General features: G+C 49.9%; 1 protein-coding gene across 1 annotated transcript; it reads left to right on the top strand.

The window, feature by feature from the left end:
- Nucleotides 1–12,309: 12,309 nt before the first annotated feature.
- On the top strand, nt 12,310–16,321 carry RPL8 (ribosomal protein L8). The gene is made up of 6 exons (XM_066314052.1): nt 12,310–12,376; nt 12,536–12,679; nt 14,149–14,290; nt 14,489–14,707; nt 15,739–15,854; nt 16,121–16,321. The coding sequence occupies exons 2-6, from the start codon at nt 12,542–12,544 to the stop codon at nt 16,277–16,279; spliced, it is 774 nt and encodes a 257-aa protein (XP_066170149.1). The 5' UTR covers nt 12,310–12,376; nt 12,536–12,541; the 3' UTR covers nt 16,280–16,321.
- Nucleotides 16,322–16,655: the final 334 nt, after the last annotated feature.

Raw genomic sequence — 16,655 nt, 5'->3', positions numbered from 1 at the left:
GCAGACAGCCCTGGCAAGGCTGAACTCTACCCACAGATGATCCTTTCCTCAGTGGAAGAACAGCCTTGGTGTTGAAGACAGAGAGGATGAAGGTGTTATCAGTGAGAGACGAGAAGACTACAGCCAACTGAGGTTGTTGCTGTGTAAATCCACTATGGTCCCAATCATTGGCAATGAGATTTTTCCAGGCAGTGAAGACAAGTTCCAAGATCCACATTTGAACTCTAACTGAACAGGCAATTAAATAAAAAATAAGCAGTAATGAAAAAGAAAATCTGCTTATAGGAGATTTCAAGAGTACATGACAAAAGTGAATTTATGGCAACGTTGAATAGTCTACACCTATAAGCACTTTTCAGCTTTAATTAGGACAGCACTGCTGCCCTGCCAGGGGGATTCCAGGGTCCTGGCACCTGGGAGCCCCAGGCCTGGCTCTGGAGCATGGCAGGGAGGGCACAGCCCATCTGCTGTGCAGAGCACCCTGCTCCCACTGCTTCCTGACACGGAGCTAAAAGAATAAAACCAGAACCATCTCAAAAGCAGAGACTCTATGAATGCTGTCATACTTGCCAAGCAAAATTAAAATTAGTGCTGCTGCAGAATGACAGACGTGGAATAATATGCCAAAAACTAATTCCTGAAAGAGAGGAGGTATGTGCCTCCAGTACCTGAATTGAGATCTCAGTGTACAATGGCACAGGCAGAGAGGCCGTACAAAACCTTTAGCTATTTAACCACTTCTGCATGTTCCTGTGGGAAGGGAAATGACAGATTAGTTTTCCTGTGGAGGATTCATTAGTATGCTGTGATTGGTGAGTCAGTATTTTTAGCTTAGTGAGCTCAAGATGTATTGTGGTTTAGGCCTCAGAAGTTACCAACTCTGGGTAACAAATTAAGAAAAAAAAAAAAAAAAAAAAAAAAAAAAAAAAAAAAAAAAAAAAAAAAAAAAAAAAAAAAAAAAAAAAAAAAAAAGCGTGTGTTAGGAACAGTAAAGTGATTTTTCCAAGCTCTTTTATGAACCATCCTCCTCACTTGTTTAGCATTAAGTGCCTATTAACTCCATTTCGGGAAGGTGGTGATTAAACTGGGTCAAATGGAAGTGATTAGCTTGGATTATCCCTGTCATGGAGAAATTCACTGGAAGATCTAAGAGGGAGGAAATTGCCACACAGATCCCAGCAAGTTCTGCTGGAAGGTAGATGGATTTGCTTTTCCCCCTGCAAAAGAGCTTTGGCCCACACAGGAGGCCTCTAGATACCTCAGACTTGCTTTGAATTGAATTGTTTTAAGCTTGGAAAGCTCCTCAGGACTGGTAGGGAAAGCAGTTGCCCAAGGATTGCTCCCACTTTGTGTGTCACCCCAGGTTCATCTGTGCTGAATTTTGGAATCATCCCTGTAGACACTGAAGTTACCTTTCCTCAGGAGTGTTTAAGAGAAAAAAAAAAAAAAACCTTTTCACTTCTAGAGCTAAAAATTTCTAAGGCAAAGTTCAGATGGACAAGGAAGAATAATAATAACACTAATAATTACTGCCAGCATGCCTGATGAGAGGGCAAACTCTGCAAGGCCAGCAGCAGGGCCCAAAATGGAGAAAATAAACCTTGTACTTGAGACTGGGTTGAGAATCTGGGAAGACACATAGCCTGGCAAGCCTGTCCCTCAGCACAGCCTCCTCCAATATGTGATCCTGCCACAGAGAATCAAACATTTTGCCAGGATTACTAAGAGGCAAACAGTATTTTATTGCAGGGACTGATACACAGAGTTTCCTGCTGGCCAAGGGGTTGCTTCCTCCTGGTGGCATCTCCCGGTGCTCCCTGCATGCCTGGCTCTGCTGCTCTGCTTTAATGAGGTTTTCAGCTGACACCATTTCATCGACCCCTCTGCCTGAGCCCATCACCTCCTGTGCTGTCACAGACCTGCCCTGGAGTGTTCTGTGTGTGCACAAACAAATAAAGAAACGTGGCTGTGCACCAACGTGTGCCTCTGCTCACAGCTGTGTTTGTTTTATCTTGCATGGAGAAGGAAAGAGGATTATTTATGATCTAATCATGATGTGTTCCCCGAGCAAAACATTTTTCTGCTCTGATTTACTGCTCACTTCAGGCCTGCCCCCAAGTATTGTTCTTATATTTGGAGCCAGTCGCATTTTTTCCCCGTTTGGAAATGGAAATCCTAAATGTAATGGCATATTTGATGAAAGGAAAAAAAAAAAAAAAAGCCTGACAGTTACTTGGAGGGAGGAGGAATTTCACTTCTCTATTTTTCCATTTTATGTTTGTTTTCTTTCTCACCTCTTTCCTTTTATACTTTCTCTTATCTCTGAAAAAGGGAATGAAAACCACTATTTGGAGACAAGGTAGGAGCAATATTTTGTCCTCATTTTCAGTTAAGAGATTAGAAAAGTTCAAAAGTTTTACCCAGAAAAAGTCCACATGAAAAGTACCTGTCATTTTCTGATTAGCACTGTGATACTATTGATCAAAAGTATCCAGCCAACAAACCTGTGTAAATTAAACATGCTTGTGCACTACATGGAGCCAGCATTTCTTGGCAACTACAAAAGAAATGCTTTTTCTTTTTTAATTCAGAGAGCTTTACAAAGCTTATGCAAGTGGCCTTGGAGCTTGGGTTTCCTTTTATCTCACAAATATCAAAAAAGAAGGTTCCCCACCCCCCCCAGACTTCTCTTGCTAAAGGACTTCTCGGAGGACCAACAAAATCAAATTAGTTTTGTAGGCTGCACTTAGAAGATAGAGGAGAATGCAGATCTTTAACAAATTGAGCATTTCTCCAATGTGTTTCTCAGGAGTTTTGATTCAATCAATCTCAGAAGAGTTTTTACACAGTCTGAATAAAAATTCTTTTAAGATCCATTTTTAAACCTTTCTCCCTTTCTCCATTTTTAATTCCCCTCAGTAGCTCAGAATTCCTTTCTGTTTTGAGGCATGAAATCCCTTTAGCTCTATTGCCTACACAGCAAAGGAGAAGAACAAAGCAAGAGAATATGAAAAAAAAAAACCACCCCCCAAGAAAATAATTAAATTTTCATTTTTTCAGAAACTTTATCCATCACTATGCAATAAGAAAACAACAAAAAATCATTACCAAAACATCACCTTTTCCCTGTCTTGTGGGTCACATCTATCAAGCAAGAGAGAATCCTGTGCTATTGTGTTTGGTTTGTAAGATGGATGCACAAACTGCCCAGGCTGTAGCCTCCAGGAATGTTGTCACCAAACAAACGTTGCCATTAAAGTGTTGGTAGGAGGTCCATTAGGAAATGAAAAGAGAAAACCCTTTTTTTTTCTTTTTCTTTCTTTCTTTTTTCTGTAGGGGGTTGTTGCGTAGGAAAAGCAACTAATAACTAAATCTGGAAGTACAGCTGGGTGCTCTTAAATTAGAAACCTTTAGGAGGTCTCCCACACATCCCTGCAAGTTTGCTAAAGAGTTGTGCATTGCTGCAGATATGTTTCACCTCCTCCAGCTTTTCTGTTTCTTGCTAAGCTTCTCTTTAAGCCTCCCTCAGTTAACTCCCCAGTGTCTCTCTGGCCAGGGTCTCACTTCTCTTCCATCTCTCCTTCCAATTCTCTTAGTTCCTTGGTATGGTTTCAATCCTCTATCTCAGCTGCTCAAGAGGACAGAAAATTGGCTCAGTGGATTTCTCCTTCTCCATCAGCTGCCCCTGTTGTTTATCTCATTAAGGAAAAATAAGCTGATCCAGATGTATGAGTAAAAAAAAACTCACTTATTTTCTTACCCATTTTCTCACATCACCCTTCCCTGCAGGCAATTTTATTGCTGTTTTACAATACAGGCAGAAGGTAATTTTCCTACATACAGTTTTGCTTGGCCCTGAATCTGATGGACTGTCAATTCCCCCGTTTGCAGCTGAGAATATTTTTTCAGGAAAGCATCTCCAATGTGAAACGACCAGCACGGGGTTTGAGCTGTGCCTTGCAAGGACTCTGCACAAAAAAGGCTTTGCAAAGACTCTCCAACTCACACCTAACCCTGCATCCTAAACCCACACAACTTAGATACTTGTAAGCAACTGAATTATCCTGCCCTAGAGGTGGGCAGTTTTTCCAGGATCAGTGATTAGATTAATATATGGTTAGAAATACGGGAGAGAAGCAGTTTCTCTCTTATTGACAATGCACGAAGTGAATTTCTTTTTAAAATGTCAATGCCTACCACAGTTGCTGGGGAGGCTTTGAGGCTGCTGCACACAGGGAATTATTATTGCCATGTTTAGTGGGAGGAAAAGAATAACAAGAAAAGAATAATAATCAATTGCGGTTCTTCAATGCCTTCCTCGCTAAGGCTAAAAGGAATCTTGGTTTGAAACTAAAATAAAGCAGAATTCTCGTGCTCATTGTTTCAGGGAAGATGCGCAGAAATCAGGTGCTTTGGACTCAGAGCCTCTAGAGGTCACCAGAACCAAATTAATGAGCGGCGCTAAACCCGTCTGTGAAGTGCCAATTGCTTTGTTTTGATTGGGATTTTCCACCTCTGGGTCTCCCCTCTCCCGAGGAATCCAGGCTGTCATTCCCGGGAATAACAGGAAAAGCCAGCAAAGCCATTCCCTGCTGGAGAGCCCGGGCTGTGCAGGAGGCAGCTCCCTTTTGGCGACAAGGCACAGTCACCGAATTGGCTTTTTTCCTCTGCACGCTGCTTCGATTTTACGCCGTGTTTCTGTGATGAATCCTGCCTTGGCACAGCCGGAGTCTCCCGTGCCCCCGGGCTATGCCTTTTCCACACCTCTGCAAGCCCAGGGAATCGCAGGGGTATTACCAGAGCCAGGGGGGTGCCCGGTGTGTGAAGACAATAACCCAAAAGGGAACTCGGGTTCCCTGCAGCCTGTGGAATTGGCAAGGATTCTCCTGCCTAAACCCTTGCCTTGCACATTACCATCCGCAAGCAGCAGGAAACCCTGTAAAGAGCATGGTTTCCTTCCAGGTCGCCCCTGCTGTATTTACAGGGAATAATAACATTTAGAGGAGAGCTGCAATTATGATGAAGTGGTTGTCGTGCGGTCAGGGACGTCAGGAACAGAAGGGAAAGCTCAAGTAATTTCCTTGGAATTCCCTCCAGCGTTTAGGAATGAGACAGCCCAGGGAACTTGGTACAGTTGAGGGAGACTGTTTATTTCACGGCAGCGAACAGAAGCTGATCCTTTCGGGAGACATCCGTCTGGAGAGAGCAAAGGTATTTATTTTGGGAGCAGTCAGTGGAACGGAGGCCTGTGGTGTGTCTGGAGAGGGATTTTTCTCTCTGGAAAGCCAGGAGTGTTGAATGCTGGCAGTGCCCCACCAGGATGCTGAGGGTGGTATGGGGGGCTGCTGAGAGGGGATCCTCACAAAGGGCTCCTTTGCTTTTAGATACAGGACACTGCAGGACGTCTCCTCGGAGTCCAAGGAGTTTTTCTGGATGCAGAGTAGGAGATGAGGCTTTTCCCCTTCAGCAGTCCATGCAGGAGCTCCTGTCTGTGGTCCTGCCCTTGCCTCAGTGGCAGCAGCTGACTCCCCTGTGCCCTGCTCTGGAGCAGCAGTGATGGGATCTTGTAGACTCAATATTTTCTGAGTTCTTCCCAAGGGAAACTTTTTAACAGTTTTCTTTTACCGAAAACAACTTTGTATAAACAATATTCTTTTCCCATAACAACAGGTGTTGTTTGCTATTTTTGTTACTTAGCCAATAGGAGAGGTGTCAACCCTATGGACCAATAACGTGTTTTCTTAGCACAGCATGTTATAAAAGGCCTAAATAAATTGTAAATAAAGCCTTCTGCTTTCTGACTGGAGTCAAGCATCTTTATTTCATGTCCCTTTGCAACAGGATCTCCCCGAGGGTGCTTGCTGGGATTAGCAGGTGTGTTATTTTTGCAGACTGGAACTGTGACACTGCAGGTTGGCAGGAGGCCACGTGTCAGTTCCTAATCCCAGCAAAGCCCCTGAGAGGTCAGTAAGACCACAGAGGTAAGTGCCCACCTAAAGGAGGTCAGGATTATTTTCCTAGTAGCATACAACTCCCAGAGAGGAAACACTTACAGCCTTTCTTTATTTCCTTCCCTTTCAAAAGATGCACAGAGTTAAGGGCTTCCCTTCTCAGTTCCCTTTCAAGGCAGGGTCCTAGAGAAACCTTGCTGTTTTTTTCCCCTGTCCCAAACAGCAATCTCATCAAAATTTCTTGATGGCTGCCATCTGTTGCAAGCAGAACACCACCCCTTTTGCTATTTACAGTGCAATTAACCTTCAGCAAATTAGCTAGTGACTGTCATGAAAGGATTAATTAAGTCAACACACCCTTGACTTGTTCCCACCGTGCATTTACGCGGGTGCACCCACGGCTCTGCCAAAGCCCTTCCAGAATCAGGGGAGTATTTTTTATCCTTTCTCTGTTATCCCAGCAAACTTGCCAGCCAGGGGAGATGCTTGAGGGGTGGGTTCCAGCAGCCACAGTCCCATGGAAGTGGCTGTGGGGACAGCTGACCTGGCCTTGCCCAGCAGCAGGGTGCTTCCCCGCTGCCCAGTGTTACTGCCCTGGAATCAGGATGTGGGGCCATGACTCACCAGCTCAGCTCAGGGCTGTAGCTGAAGCAGCCAAAGGATGAAGCTGCTGCCAAAATATCAGGCTGTGATGTGCTGCAGCCATGCTTTGGAAGCACAGCCTGTTTTGCCTAGCACCATCAGACTTCCATCAGGATTCCTGTGCCTGGGAGGCACATGAGGCCAAGAGAGCCTCAGACCCCTGATCTGTGCAGATGTGCAGGATGTGTCTGGGTTATCCAGACAACCCTGTGCTTGCTCCAGGCTTGGAGAATCCTCATGGAGATAGGCAAACCCTCTCAGCTCCAGCCTGAGTATTGGTGGAAAAATAGGCTTTGTCCAGAGAATTCCAGCACGGTGGCCCTGCCCCTGCTCCTCTTCCCACCAGCTGTAACTCCTGGCAGAGAGGCAGCGAGACTGGTAAAGGCTGTAATGTCTTAAAGCAAAGCAGCTTCTTGTTGTTTAATCCCAGATGGCAACTAAGTACCAACAGCTGCTCCCCCAGTCGCCCACCTCCTGCATCTGTGGGATGGGGAAGGGAATTGAAAAAAGGCAGAACTCGTGGTTTGAGATAAGAACAGTTCCATACTTGAAATAAATACTTGAAGCAAAAAAAAAAAAAAAAAAAAAACAAAAAAAAAAAAAAAAAAAACCACAAGAAAAAGAGAGATTAATAAACCCCACGACAGACAAGTGATGCACAGTACAGTTGTTCAGCCTGTCCCTGAGCAGTGGTCAGCTCCCTCCAGTTCATATACTGGACACCACACTCCATGGTGAGGAATGTCCCTTTGGCCAGCTTGGATCAGCTGTCCTGGCCATGCTCCATCACAGCTCCTCACTGGCAGAGCACGAGGCACTGAAAAGTCCTGGATTTAGTCAGAACCACTTAACATACTGATGTTTCAGTTGTTGCCGTCAATGTTGTTCTCATACTGAATCCAAAACACAGCACTGTACCAGCTACTGGGAAGAAAATGAACTCTGTTCCAGCCAAAAGCAGGATACAACTGCCAGGGATGATGTCCTGAAGGCAAAAATCTCAGGGCTCAATGCTGCACGAGAGCAGCTGCTGCACAGCAGTGCAGAGGGTAGGCAGTGGCAGGGAAAAGCTGTACTGCTTTTGTTCTGCCATCAGTAGCCCCCTGGCTCACACTGCCTTGCCCAGCATGGGCTTGTCCTGTGCCCCCTCCTCCTCATGCTGAGAAATATCCCACAGATTGGATCTGGGAGATGACATCAGCCCAGGGACTGGGCGCCTCTTTTCAAACCCCAACCCCATCTCCACTCCTCCAAGTTTAAGAGAATTCTGATCCCTGGTAGCGCACAACACTCATATTTCTTTGTCACTGAGATTCTTAGGGCATGACACACAGACACACTGTTCTGGCAAACCTGGGCAGTATTTTTTAATTGCCATCTCTTGTAAGCCACTTGCTTGCATTTCCTTGGATCCATTAATTTTGAAGGCACAGCTAAAGTAAAGAATTAAGCTTATTTTGAGCTCGGTCTGGGCTTGGATGGGCCAGGTAATACAATGTTGTTATTCCTTGATGATGAAAGTGTTAACTAATGTTGTCTCTTATAAAAGAAAAAATCAGTTCTAAAATTACATCATCATTAATGCAGTTCTGTCATCTCTTTGTATTTCTTCTCTGATTTCTAAATGCCATCTGGGCTGGAAAACTTGGAGGCTTTCAGGGTTTTGCATTCATTTCTGCATCCTAAGGAATCTTGAATGCATGGAGACCTAGATGCATACTATTCCCAGCCTCCTCCTGGTTTTTGCTGATGGAAAAATACTTAAAAGTCAGCTTGGATGATAGCAGCACTGGGGCCTTGGGCAGCAGCATGCTCTGATCCTGAGGTGTGCATAGACACAGCCTGTGGTGACGCAAATAGGTGACAGCCACTCAGCACTACTGGGAGGAAAGGCTGAAACAGCCTCTGATGTGATGATGGTGAACTCAGAACTCTTCACACTCTTCTGGAACAGACATTTCTACCCATATTCAGGACACCCAAGAAGCTGGCAGGGAGGAGTTTGGGATGATGCCAGTTCCAGCCTTACCTCCACGTTGCAGCAGCACCTGGGCAGGGAAGCAGCTGCCCAAGCCCACGACGGAACCAAGAGGCTGAAGCTTCACAGATGATGACAGCAGTGTGAAGGCTGCACCACAAATTAAATAACAATAAAATGAAAACAAAGTATAGTTGATACAGGATAATAAAACTGACAAGTGTACTAAATCATTACACTACTTCTTTCATAATTGATTACTAAGTCCTGACTAAGAACATGAAAGAGGAGTGACCAATGTAATTTACTGGGTTTATGGACATTATTTAGAAATGCAGGTAGCTCCAATTCAGATAGTTCCTTGGAAATCTATCTCTTGTTATATTTAGTAGCAAAAACTAACCAGACTCCTACTGCCACAGGAACCATAAATCAACGTCTCGAGATGTTCCCACTGAGCATGAACATAAACTCAGTGTAAACCAAAGTAGGTGGCAGTTTGCCATCCTGCACTGAGCTGTCACGTGGGGCCCAGGACGAGCAGCTGTCACACTGCCTGTGAGAGGGATGGTGACCTCCAGCAGATGGGCAGGGTGGACTCCTGCCATGCTAATCCTTTTACCTGTGTGGGCTGAATCCTACAAGGATCCTGCCTCTGAGCCCTTGGCATCAAGGGGGTTTGCATCTTATGGGAGGGTGAGTTCCACCAGTCCCAGGAAGGCTGTGGTGGGAAAGCTCATCTATCAAGATGTGGTGGATGCGTGGGTTCTTCAGCTGAAGGAGAGGAGCAATGGCATCTGTGGGGCTGATGAGCTTCTCCTAATTTCCAGTGAGTCAAATAAGGTTAAATAGTCCATCTTCAGTGAATTGGGTCATCAGCAGTGACCTGTTCTGGAAAAGTGGCCTCTGATGCAGAAAACCTGGTGGGCTGTTAAAGAAGTTAAGGCACTTTTCATTTCCCCTTGCAGGGCAAAGCACAAGTTCATTAGGAACAGTAAGACGATTAGCTCTGCTTTGCTGTATCTCTCAATTATGCCCTAATTAATATTGATTAAAATCTGGCAAAGGCAGCTTAAAGCACCTGCAGGGGTTTTATCTTCAGCTACTTCTTCACCCAAAACCTCCAGCTCTTCAACTGCACAATAGAGTGTGATTATTACAGCTCCAGCTGTATCTGTGATGTCTGGAGCCTCGTCCTACAAACTGCATCTTTGGCCCAGGTAATTAAGGAAGGATTTAGCATGGCAGCTCTTAGCTCGAGGTCCCGGGTTGTTTGTGTGAGATCCCAAGAGAGGGACAGTCTGTCAGGACTGAACAGGCTGTCAGGTCCCCAGGGGGTTTAAACTAAATGCTTCTCTCCCTGTACTGGGCACTGGTGAGGCCACACCTCAAGTGTTGTGTCCAGTTCTGGGCTCCTCAGTTCAGGAAGGACATTGAGGGGCTGAAGTGAGCCCAGAGCAGGGCAGCAGAGCTGGAGAAGGGTCTGGAGCACAAGTCCTATGAGGAGAGGCTGAGGGAGCTGGGAATGTTTAGCCTGAGAAAAGGAGGCTCAGGGGTGACCTTATCACTCCCTACAACTCCCTGGCAGGGAGAGTGGAGCCAGGTGAGGACTGGTCTGTTCTCCCAGGTAAACCAGCGACAGAGGAGAGAACATAAAGCTGCTCCAGGGGAGGTTTAGGTTGGACAGTAGGAGAGATTTCTTCACAGGAGGTATCATTACATATTGGAATGGGCTGCCCAGGGACGTGGTGCTGTCACTGTCCCTGGAGGTGTTCCAGGAAAGGCTGGAGGTGGCACTCAGTGGCACTCTGGTCGGGGTGACAAGGCAGTGATCAGTCACAGGTGGGACTCGATGATCTCAGAGGTCTTTTCCAACCTGTGATCGTGTGAAGAAAGCCCTGGAAAAGTGGAGCCGTGAACTCTGAGCCCCCCCTCTGCCCCTCCTTTCCTCCCAGGCCCCTCGCAGTGTATCAAGGAGCGTTTTAAGACACAGAGAAGCAGGTCCTGAAACACTGGGACAGGCACTGTCCCCGGGATGGGGGAACTGTCCCCGGGATGGGGGAACTGTCCCGGGATGGGGGAACTGCCCCGGGATGGGGGAACTGCCCCGGGATGGGAACTGCCCCGGGATGGGAGAACTGCCCCGGGATGGGGGAACTGTCCCCGGGATGGGAACTGTCCCCGGGATGGGGGAACTGTCCCGGGATGGAACTGTCCCCGGGATGGGGGAACTGTCCCGGGATGAGGGAACCGTCCCGGGATGGGAACTGCCCCGGGATGGGGGAACTGTCCCCGGGATGGGAACTGCCCCGGGATGAGGGAACTGTCCCGGGATGGGAACTGCCCCGGGATGGGAACTGTCCCCGGGATGGGGGAACTGTCCCCGGGATGGGAACTGCCCCGGGATGGGGGAACTGTCCCGGGATGAGGGAACCGTCCCGGGATGGGAACTGCCCCCGGGATGGGAACTGTCCCCGGGATGGGGAACTGTCCCCGGGATGGGGGAACTGTCCCCGGGATGGGAACTGTCCCCGGGATGGGAACTGCCCCCGGGATGGGAACTGTCCCCGGGATGGGAACTGTCCCGGGATGGGGGAACTGCCCCGGGATGGGAACTGTCCCCGGGATGGGAACTGTCCCGGGATGGGGGAACTGTCCCCGGGATGGGAACTGTCCCGGGATGGGGGAACTGTCCCCGGGATGGGGGAAATGTCCCCGGGATGGGAACTGCCCCCGGGATGGGAACTGCCCCCGGGATGGGAACTGTCCCCGGGATGGGAACTGTCCCGGGATGGGGGAACTGCCCCGGGATGGGAACTGTCCCCGGGATGGGAACTGTCCCGGGATGGGGGAACTGTCCCCGGGATGGGAACTGTCCCGGGATGGGGGAACTGCCCCGGGATGGGAACTGCCCCGGGATGGGAACTGTCCCCGGGATGGGAACTGTCCCCGGGATGGGGGAGCTGTCCCGGGATGGGAACTGTCCCCGGGATGGGAACTGTCCCCGGGATGGGGGAACTGTCCCCGGGATGGGAACTGCCCCGGGATGGGAACTGTCCCCGGGATGGGAACTGTCCCCGGGATGGGGGAGCTGTCCCGGGATGGGAACTGCCCCGGGATGGGAACTGCCCCCGGTTCCCGCCTGGATCGGGACCCGCGGGTCTGGAGCGAAGGGAAAACAGCCCCGTTCCCCGCGGGGCTTCTCGCGGAACCACACTGCTCGGAGACAGCAATCACGACTATGTAATACTTTTAATTATCTATTTTCTACTTTTATATATATATAATGTGTAAGTTTTGCTTATATTATCCACTCAAACACAATGCCGAGCGTTTCAGACTGGGGTTCGTTTGCCGCTGCTTTTAACGTCGCAAAATCAAGCTGCGAGAGTCTGGAAAGCTTCGCGAGCGCGGCCTTTATTTGTTTTTCTTTACGCAGTAAATGTACTGAGACGCATTCCACGGCCGCATCCAAATTCCGGCTTTGCACAGCTTGACCCTTCCTACCCCGATCTCTGAGTACTCCCCTTCGGCTGCTGCCAGCAGCCCCGCTGTGCCTTTCCCCGTTCCCGATCCCGGGGCTGTCCCGGTGTCCCTGTCCCTAGGAGACCGCAGCAGCCCCGCTGTGCCTTTCCCTGTCCCCGTTCCTGATCCCGGGGCTGTCCCGCTGTCCCGGGCCCGGTGCCGGACGACAAGACGGAACCACGTCGCCCCGCCCCTTCCTGCGTGACGTCACCGCGCCGGAAGAGCCTCGGCGCGCCCGTGACGTCAGCGCTTCCTTCTTTCCGGGGGAGGCCGGAGTGAGGTAGGACTGGGGTGGTTGTAATCCCGATTCCCATCCAGTGCCATCCGCCGCCATCCGCGCCCGGGCGGCCGCGGGAAGGGGCAGGGCGGGGACAGGGCAGGGACGGGGTGTCGCTGAGCGTGTCGCGGGTGTCGCTGAGCTGTCCCCGTGTCCCCGCAGGGCGCCATGGGTCGCGTCATCCGCGGGCAGAGGAAAGGCGCGGGCTCCGTGTTCCGGGCCCACGTGAAGCACAGGAAGGGCCCGGCCAAGCTGCGCGCCGTGGACTTCGCCGAGCGGCACGGCTACATCAAGGGCATCGTCAAGGTACGGGCGGCCCCGGTCCCCTGCTCGGGAGGGACGTTCGGCACCGGGATGCCCGAGCCTCCGCTCCTCCTGCAGAGCCCGCAGCCCTTCGGCCCGCTCTTAGCCCGGCTGTTCCGGGTTTAGGGTTCTCTGTTGGTAAATAGATCACATTGCTTGAAAAATTAAACTCTTTAAGGTTTATGAGACCGTCTCAACAGAGAGGGCACCCTTAGCCAGCAGTAGGATTTTCTGCTGGAGCTTTGCTAAGAGTAGCAGTACCAGCGATGTTTTATGTTGGCCTGTGCCTCAGGAAACGTGGCTGGGGAGTTTCCCGTGTAGTTGTTTGGAAATGCCAAGTGATATCCATCATTTTAGTCTTGAGCAGTAGGAGCAAGGCTGTACCTGTATTGGGGGTGTGATAGTGGTTCAGGGGTGCTGCAGGTACTTTTCTGGGTGTCAGGGGCTTTGGACTGCAAACAGTGATACTGGTTGGATGCTCTGAGCAGCCCTTCAGTGTTTTACAGCGCGGTAATGTTCACGTTTTAGGAAGGATTTTCTTCACCCTCACCTAAGTGAGGTGATGGTAGAAAATTGGTAGCAAGGTTTGACTTGAACTTGGTGATGCATAGGGGATTTGGCCAATAGGGTTGGAAAAACATCAGTAATGGATACCAAAAGTTCATGAGCTGTCTTAGAGGACAGATACATCTTAAAGATGTGTCAGAGTCACCCGTCTGTAGTCTCTAAATACATGGTTGGGTATTTTAATCCTGGTGTGCTTCAGGCACAGAACAGACATGTTTTTCCAAGTGTAAAAGATACAATAAGTCTGTGCTTCCTTATTTAGGGGCTTCAAAAATTTTGTTTTACCCGATTGCAGAATGTTAGAAATGCTTCAATCCCAAGGAAACACAGAAGTCACTGCCTGTGCCCGGCTCTGTCTCTGTCCAGAGGTGGTTAGGCAAAGTGAAAGTGGATTTCTTAGAATGGAGAGATTGGATACCTGCAGAATGTCAGGAATAAAACTGTTCAGACAGGATTAGCTACAAGCAGCACACTTAACCAGGTGTTACTCTATGGTCAGTGAATGATTTGGGTTAGAAGGGACCTTAAAGCTCATCCAGTTCCAATCCCCTTGCCAATGGGCAGGGACACCTTCCACTACCCAGGGTTGCTCCAAGCCCTGTCCAGCCTGGCTATGAGCGCTTCAGGGATGGGACAGCCACAGCTTCTCTGGGCAGCCTGTGCAGGGCCCCTCCACCCTCACAGGGAGGAATTTCTCTGATAGGATGGGATGTAGGTACTGCAGCTTGGATTATATCAGATGTGAATCTTCAGCTCGCTCACGCTGGGGGACACTCAGATCCCCCCTGAAGTGCCTTGCTGAGAATCATCCCAGGGTAACCATCCCCAGCTCTGGAAGCTCTTGTGTTCCAGCAGAGCCCCAGGCAGAGGCTGTGTCCCGCTAAGGCAGCTGTGCATTCCCACAGGACATCATCCATGACCCGGGCCGGGGCGCCCCGCTGGCCAAGATCGCCTTCCGCGACCCGTACCGCTTCAAGAAGCGCACGGAGCTGTTCATCGCCGCCGAGGGCATCCACACCGGCCAGTTCGTCTACTGCGGCAAGAAAGGTGGGCTGCCCACGGCTGGGGCTCTTGGGTTTTGTGCAGGGGCAGGGCAGGGGTGCCCCAGCTCCTGGAGTTTGGGGTGCTGGACTGCAGCACCCTGCTGCTGCAGGGCCTGTGGTGCCGCCCTCCCGTGTCCAGCAGGGCTGTGACCCCAGCCCAGGGCCCCGAGTGAAGCTGTGGCTGCTCTGTTGCTCTTTGCAGCCCAGCTGAACATCGGGAATGTGCTGCCCGTGGGCACCATGCCCGAGGGCACCATCGTGTGCTGCCTGGAGGAGAAGCCCGGCGACCGCGGGAAGCTGGCACGTGCCTCTGGGAACTACGCCACCGTCATCTCCCACAACCCCGAAACCAAGAAAACCAGAGTGAAGCTGCCCTCAGGTTCCAAGAAAGTCATTTCTTCTGCAAACAGAGCTGTTGTGGGTAAGGAGCAATCACTGTGAGCTTGTCACTGGGCTTCTTGTCACTGGATCTTTCAGACAAGGCCCCAGTTTTAATAAGCATCTTGAAAACAGTGTTGTGTGCAGGCTGGACAGTCTGTGCTCAGGTGTGTGGCACCTGCATTACATTTTACACCTGCATTACTTTTTCACATTGCTAACCTGAATTTGGAGAAGGTTTGACCTAGTGAGAGGATAGAAGAGTAGATGCTCATTGTCCTCAGGCTGTAGTGGAAATGCTCAGCCTGTAAAATCTGCAGTCCTTGGGGCAGGACTTTCATGGAAAATGCCATTTTGATTTCTTGTGTTTGGTGTGCTGAGGGAGCCTGTTGGTGGTGTCAGGTGGGTGGAGTGTTCTGGGAGGTCTGACAGGGAATGACAAAACCACTGCCAAGAAGCAGAGGCTGCACCAGGTTTGTTGAGCACCTTACTGACAGCTGAGATGGCTGCTGGTGACACCTGCCTCTGCATGGAAGACACCAATGTGAGTAATCTGGTGTGTTACCTCAGTGAAATCGACTCAGTAAATCATGAAACAAGTAGGTATTTGACCTCAAAAGTTCCTCACAATCCACTGAGCTCTTTCAGTGTCAGATCATACCCTTTTTCTGACCTAGAGATGGGGCAGCTGAGAGGCATTTTTAAAACTTTTATTCTATTTTCAGCGTCAGTGAAGGGTGAGACAATATAGGTGTCACAATTCACACCATCACGATCAGAAGCCAGCTATTTCCTGATTACAACACATTGTAAGCGTTTCTTGGCCTATCAACCAACTTGAAAATTTTCTACAAATCATTTCCCACATTCCAGTTTGTACTTCACTTGAAAAACTTGATGTTGCTCAGGAAATCGTAGCAGTAAAACTGGCAGTGCATTAGAAAGCAAGTTCAGTCCTGTGTGTGTTGGATCAGAAAGAAGGCTGTAGCTCAGCTCTGTTACTGTTGATGTTGGCTTTCCTTTGTCCTGGCGTGTGCTCTGCTGGGGTGTCACCACTGCTGCCATTCCCTGCAGGAATCGTGGCTGGTGGGGGCCGTATTGACAAGCCCATCCTGAAGGCCGGCCGGGCCTACCACAAGTACAAGGCCAAGAGGAACTGCTGGCCACGTGTCCGTGGTGTGGCCATGAACGTGAGTGTGTCTGCAGTCATTGCAGTCATCCCTGTCCCCTCTGACAGCTCAGGAAAGATCTGTGGCATGTTGGGACCAGCCTGCCATATATCCGGGAGGGAAGCTTCCCAGATAAATGTGCAGCCACGGGGCGAATTAGCAGCACTTGACGGTGACTGCACCACGTGAAAAGTGAAGCCGGTACTCCTTTAGCCCCCTTGAATCTGTTAGTTCCTGTTGACCTGTGTCCTGTGGTGACATTGCTGTCTTGCTGTCCCCCTGCCCAGCCCGTGGAGCATCCCTTCGGAGGAGGCAACCACCAGCACATCGGGAAGCCGTCGACCATCCGCAGGGACGCTCCGGCGGGACGCAAGGTCGGGCTGATCGCCGCGCGCCGCACGGGCCGGCTGCGGGGCACAAAGACTGTGCAGGAGAAGGAGAACTGAGCTCCCACCCCGGGGGCCACACAATAAATTTGTACCACAGGGCTCGTGTGGAGTTGGTGCTGTCTGCTGCTGCACTGGGGGTAAAGCTGGGATAATGTTCGGCACGGGAAGCTGTGGGTGGAGATTTGGGGTTTTTTTGCCCTTGCCGTGGAGAGCAGGGATTCTCTCAGGCAGCACTTGGGGCTGTAAGCTGGTCCTCCAGGCTGGAATGACACTGCTGTGGATGCTCTTGTGCCCTGGTGTGATGTGCATGTTGGCCTGGTTCCGTGAAGCTGAGGCCTGACAAGGCAATGAAGAAATCCTGTTGGTAAATTTGGGAATCTGGCCGAAAGGATGCTCAATTTTCTAAGTTCCTTACATCTATAACAACAGTTTT

This window comes from Sylvia atricapilla, chromosome 2 (assembly GCF_009819655.1).
Source record: "Sylvia atricapilla isolate bSylAtr1 chromosome 2, bSylAtr1.pri, whole genome shotgun sequence".
Lineage (NCBI taxonomy): Eukaryota > Metazoa > Chordata > Aves > Passeriformes > Sylviidae > Sylvia > Sylvia atricapilla.
The sequence above is the reverse complement of the archived record's forward strand: the minus strand, read 5'-3'. Positions and strand labels throughout refer to the sequence as shown.

What these genes read in the sequence shown, in the direction of transcription:
- RPL8 (XM_066314052.1), top strand. Translation starts at nt 12,542, where the DNA reads ATGGGTCGCGTCATCCGCGGGCAGAGGAAAGGCGCGGGCTCCGTGTTC. An exon ending in CGTCTACTGCGGCAAGAAAG is followed by an intron (nt 14,291 to 14,488) that starts GTGGGCTGCCCA and finishes TGCTCTTTGCAG; the next exon opens with CCCAGCTGAACATCGGGAAT. An exon ending in TGCAAACAGAGCTGTTGTGG is followed by an intron (nt 14,708 to 15,738) that starts GTAAGGAGCAAT and finishes CATTCCCTGCAG; the next exon opens with GAATCGTGGCTGGTGGGGGC.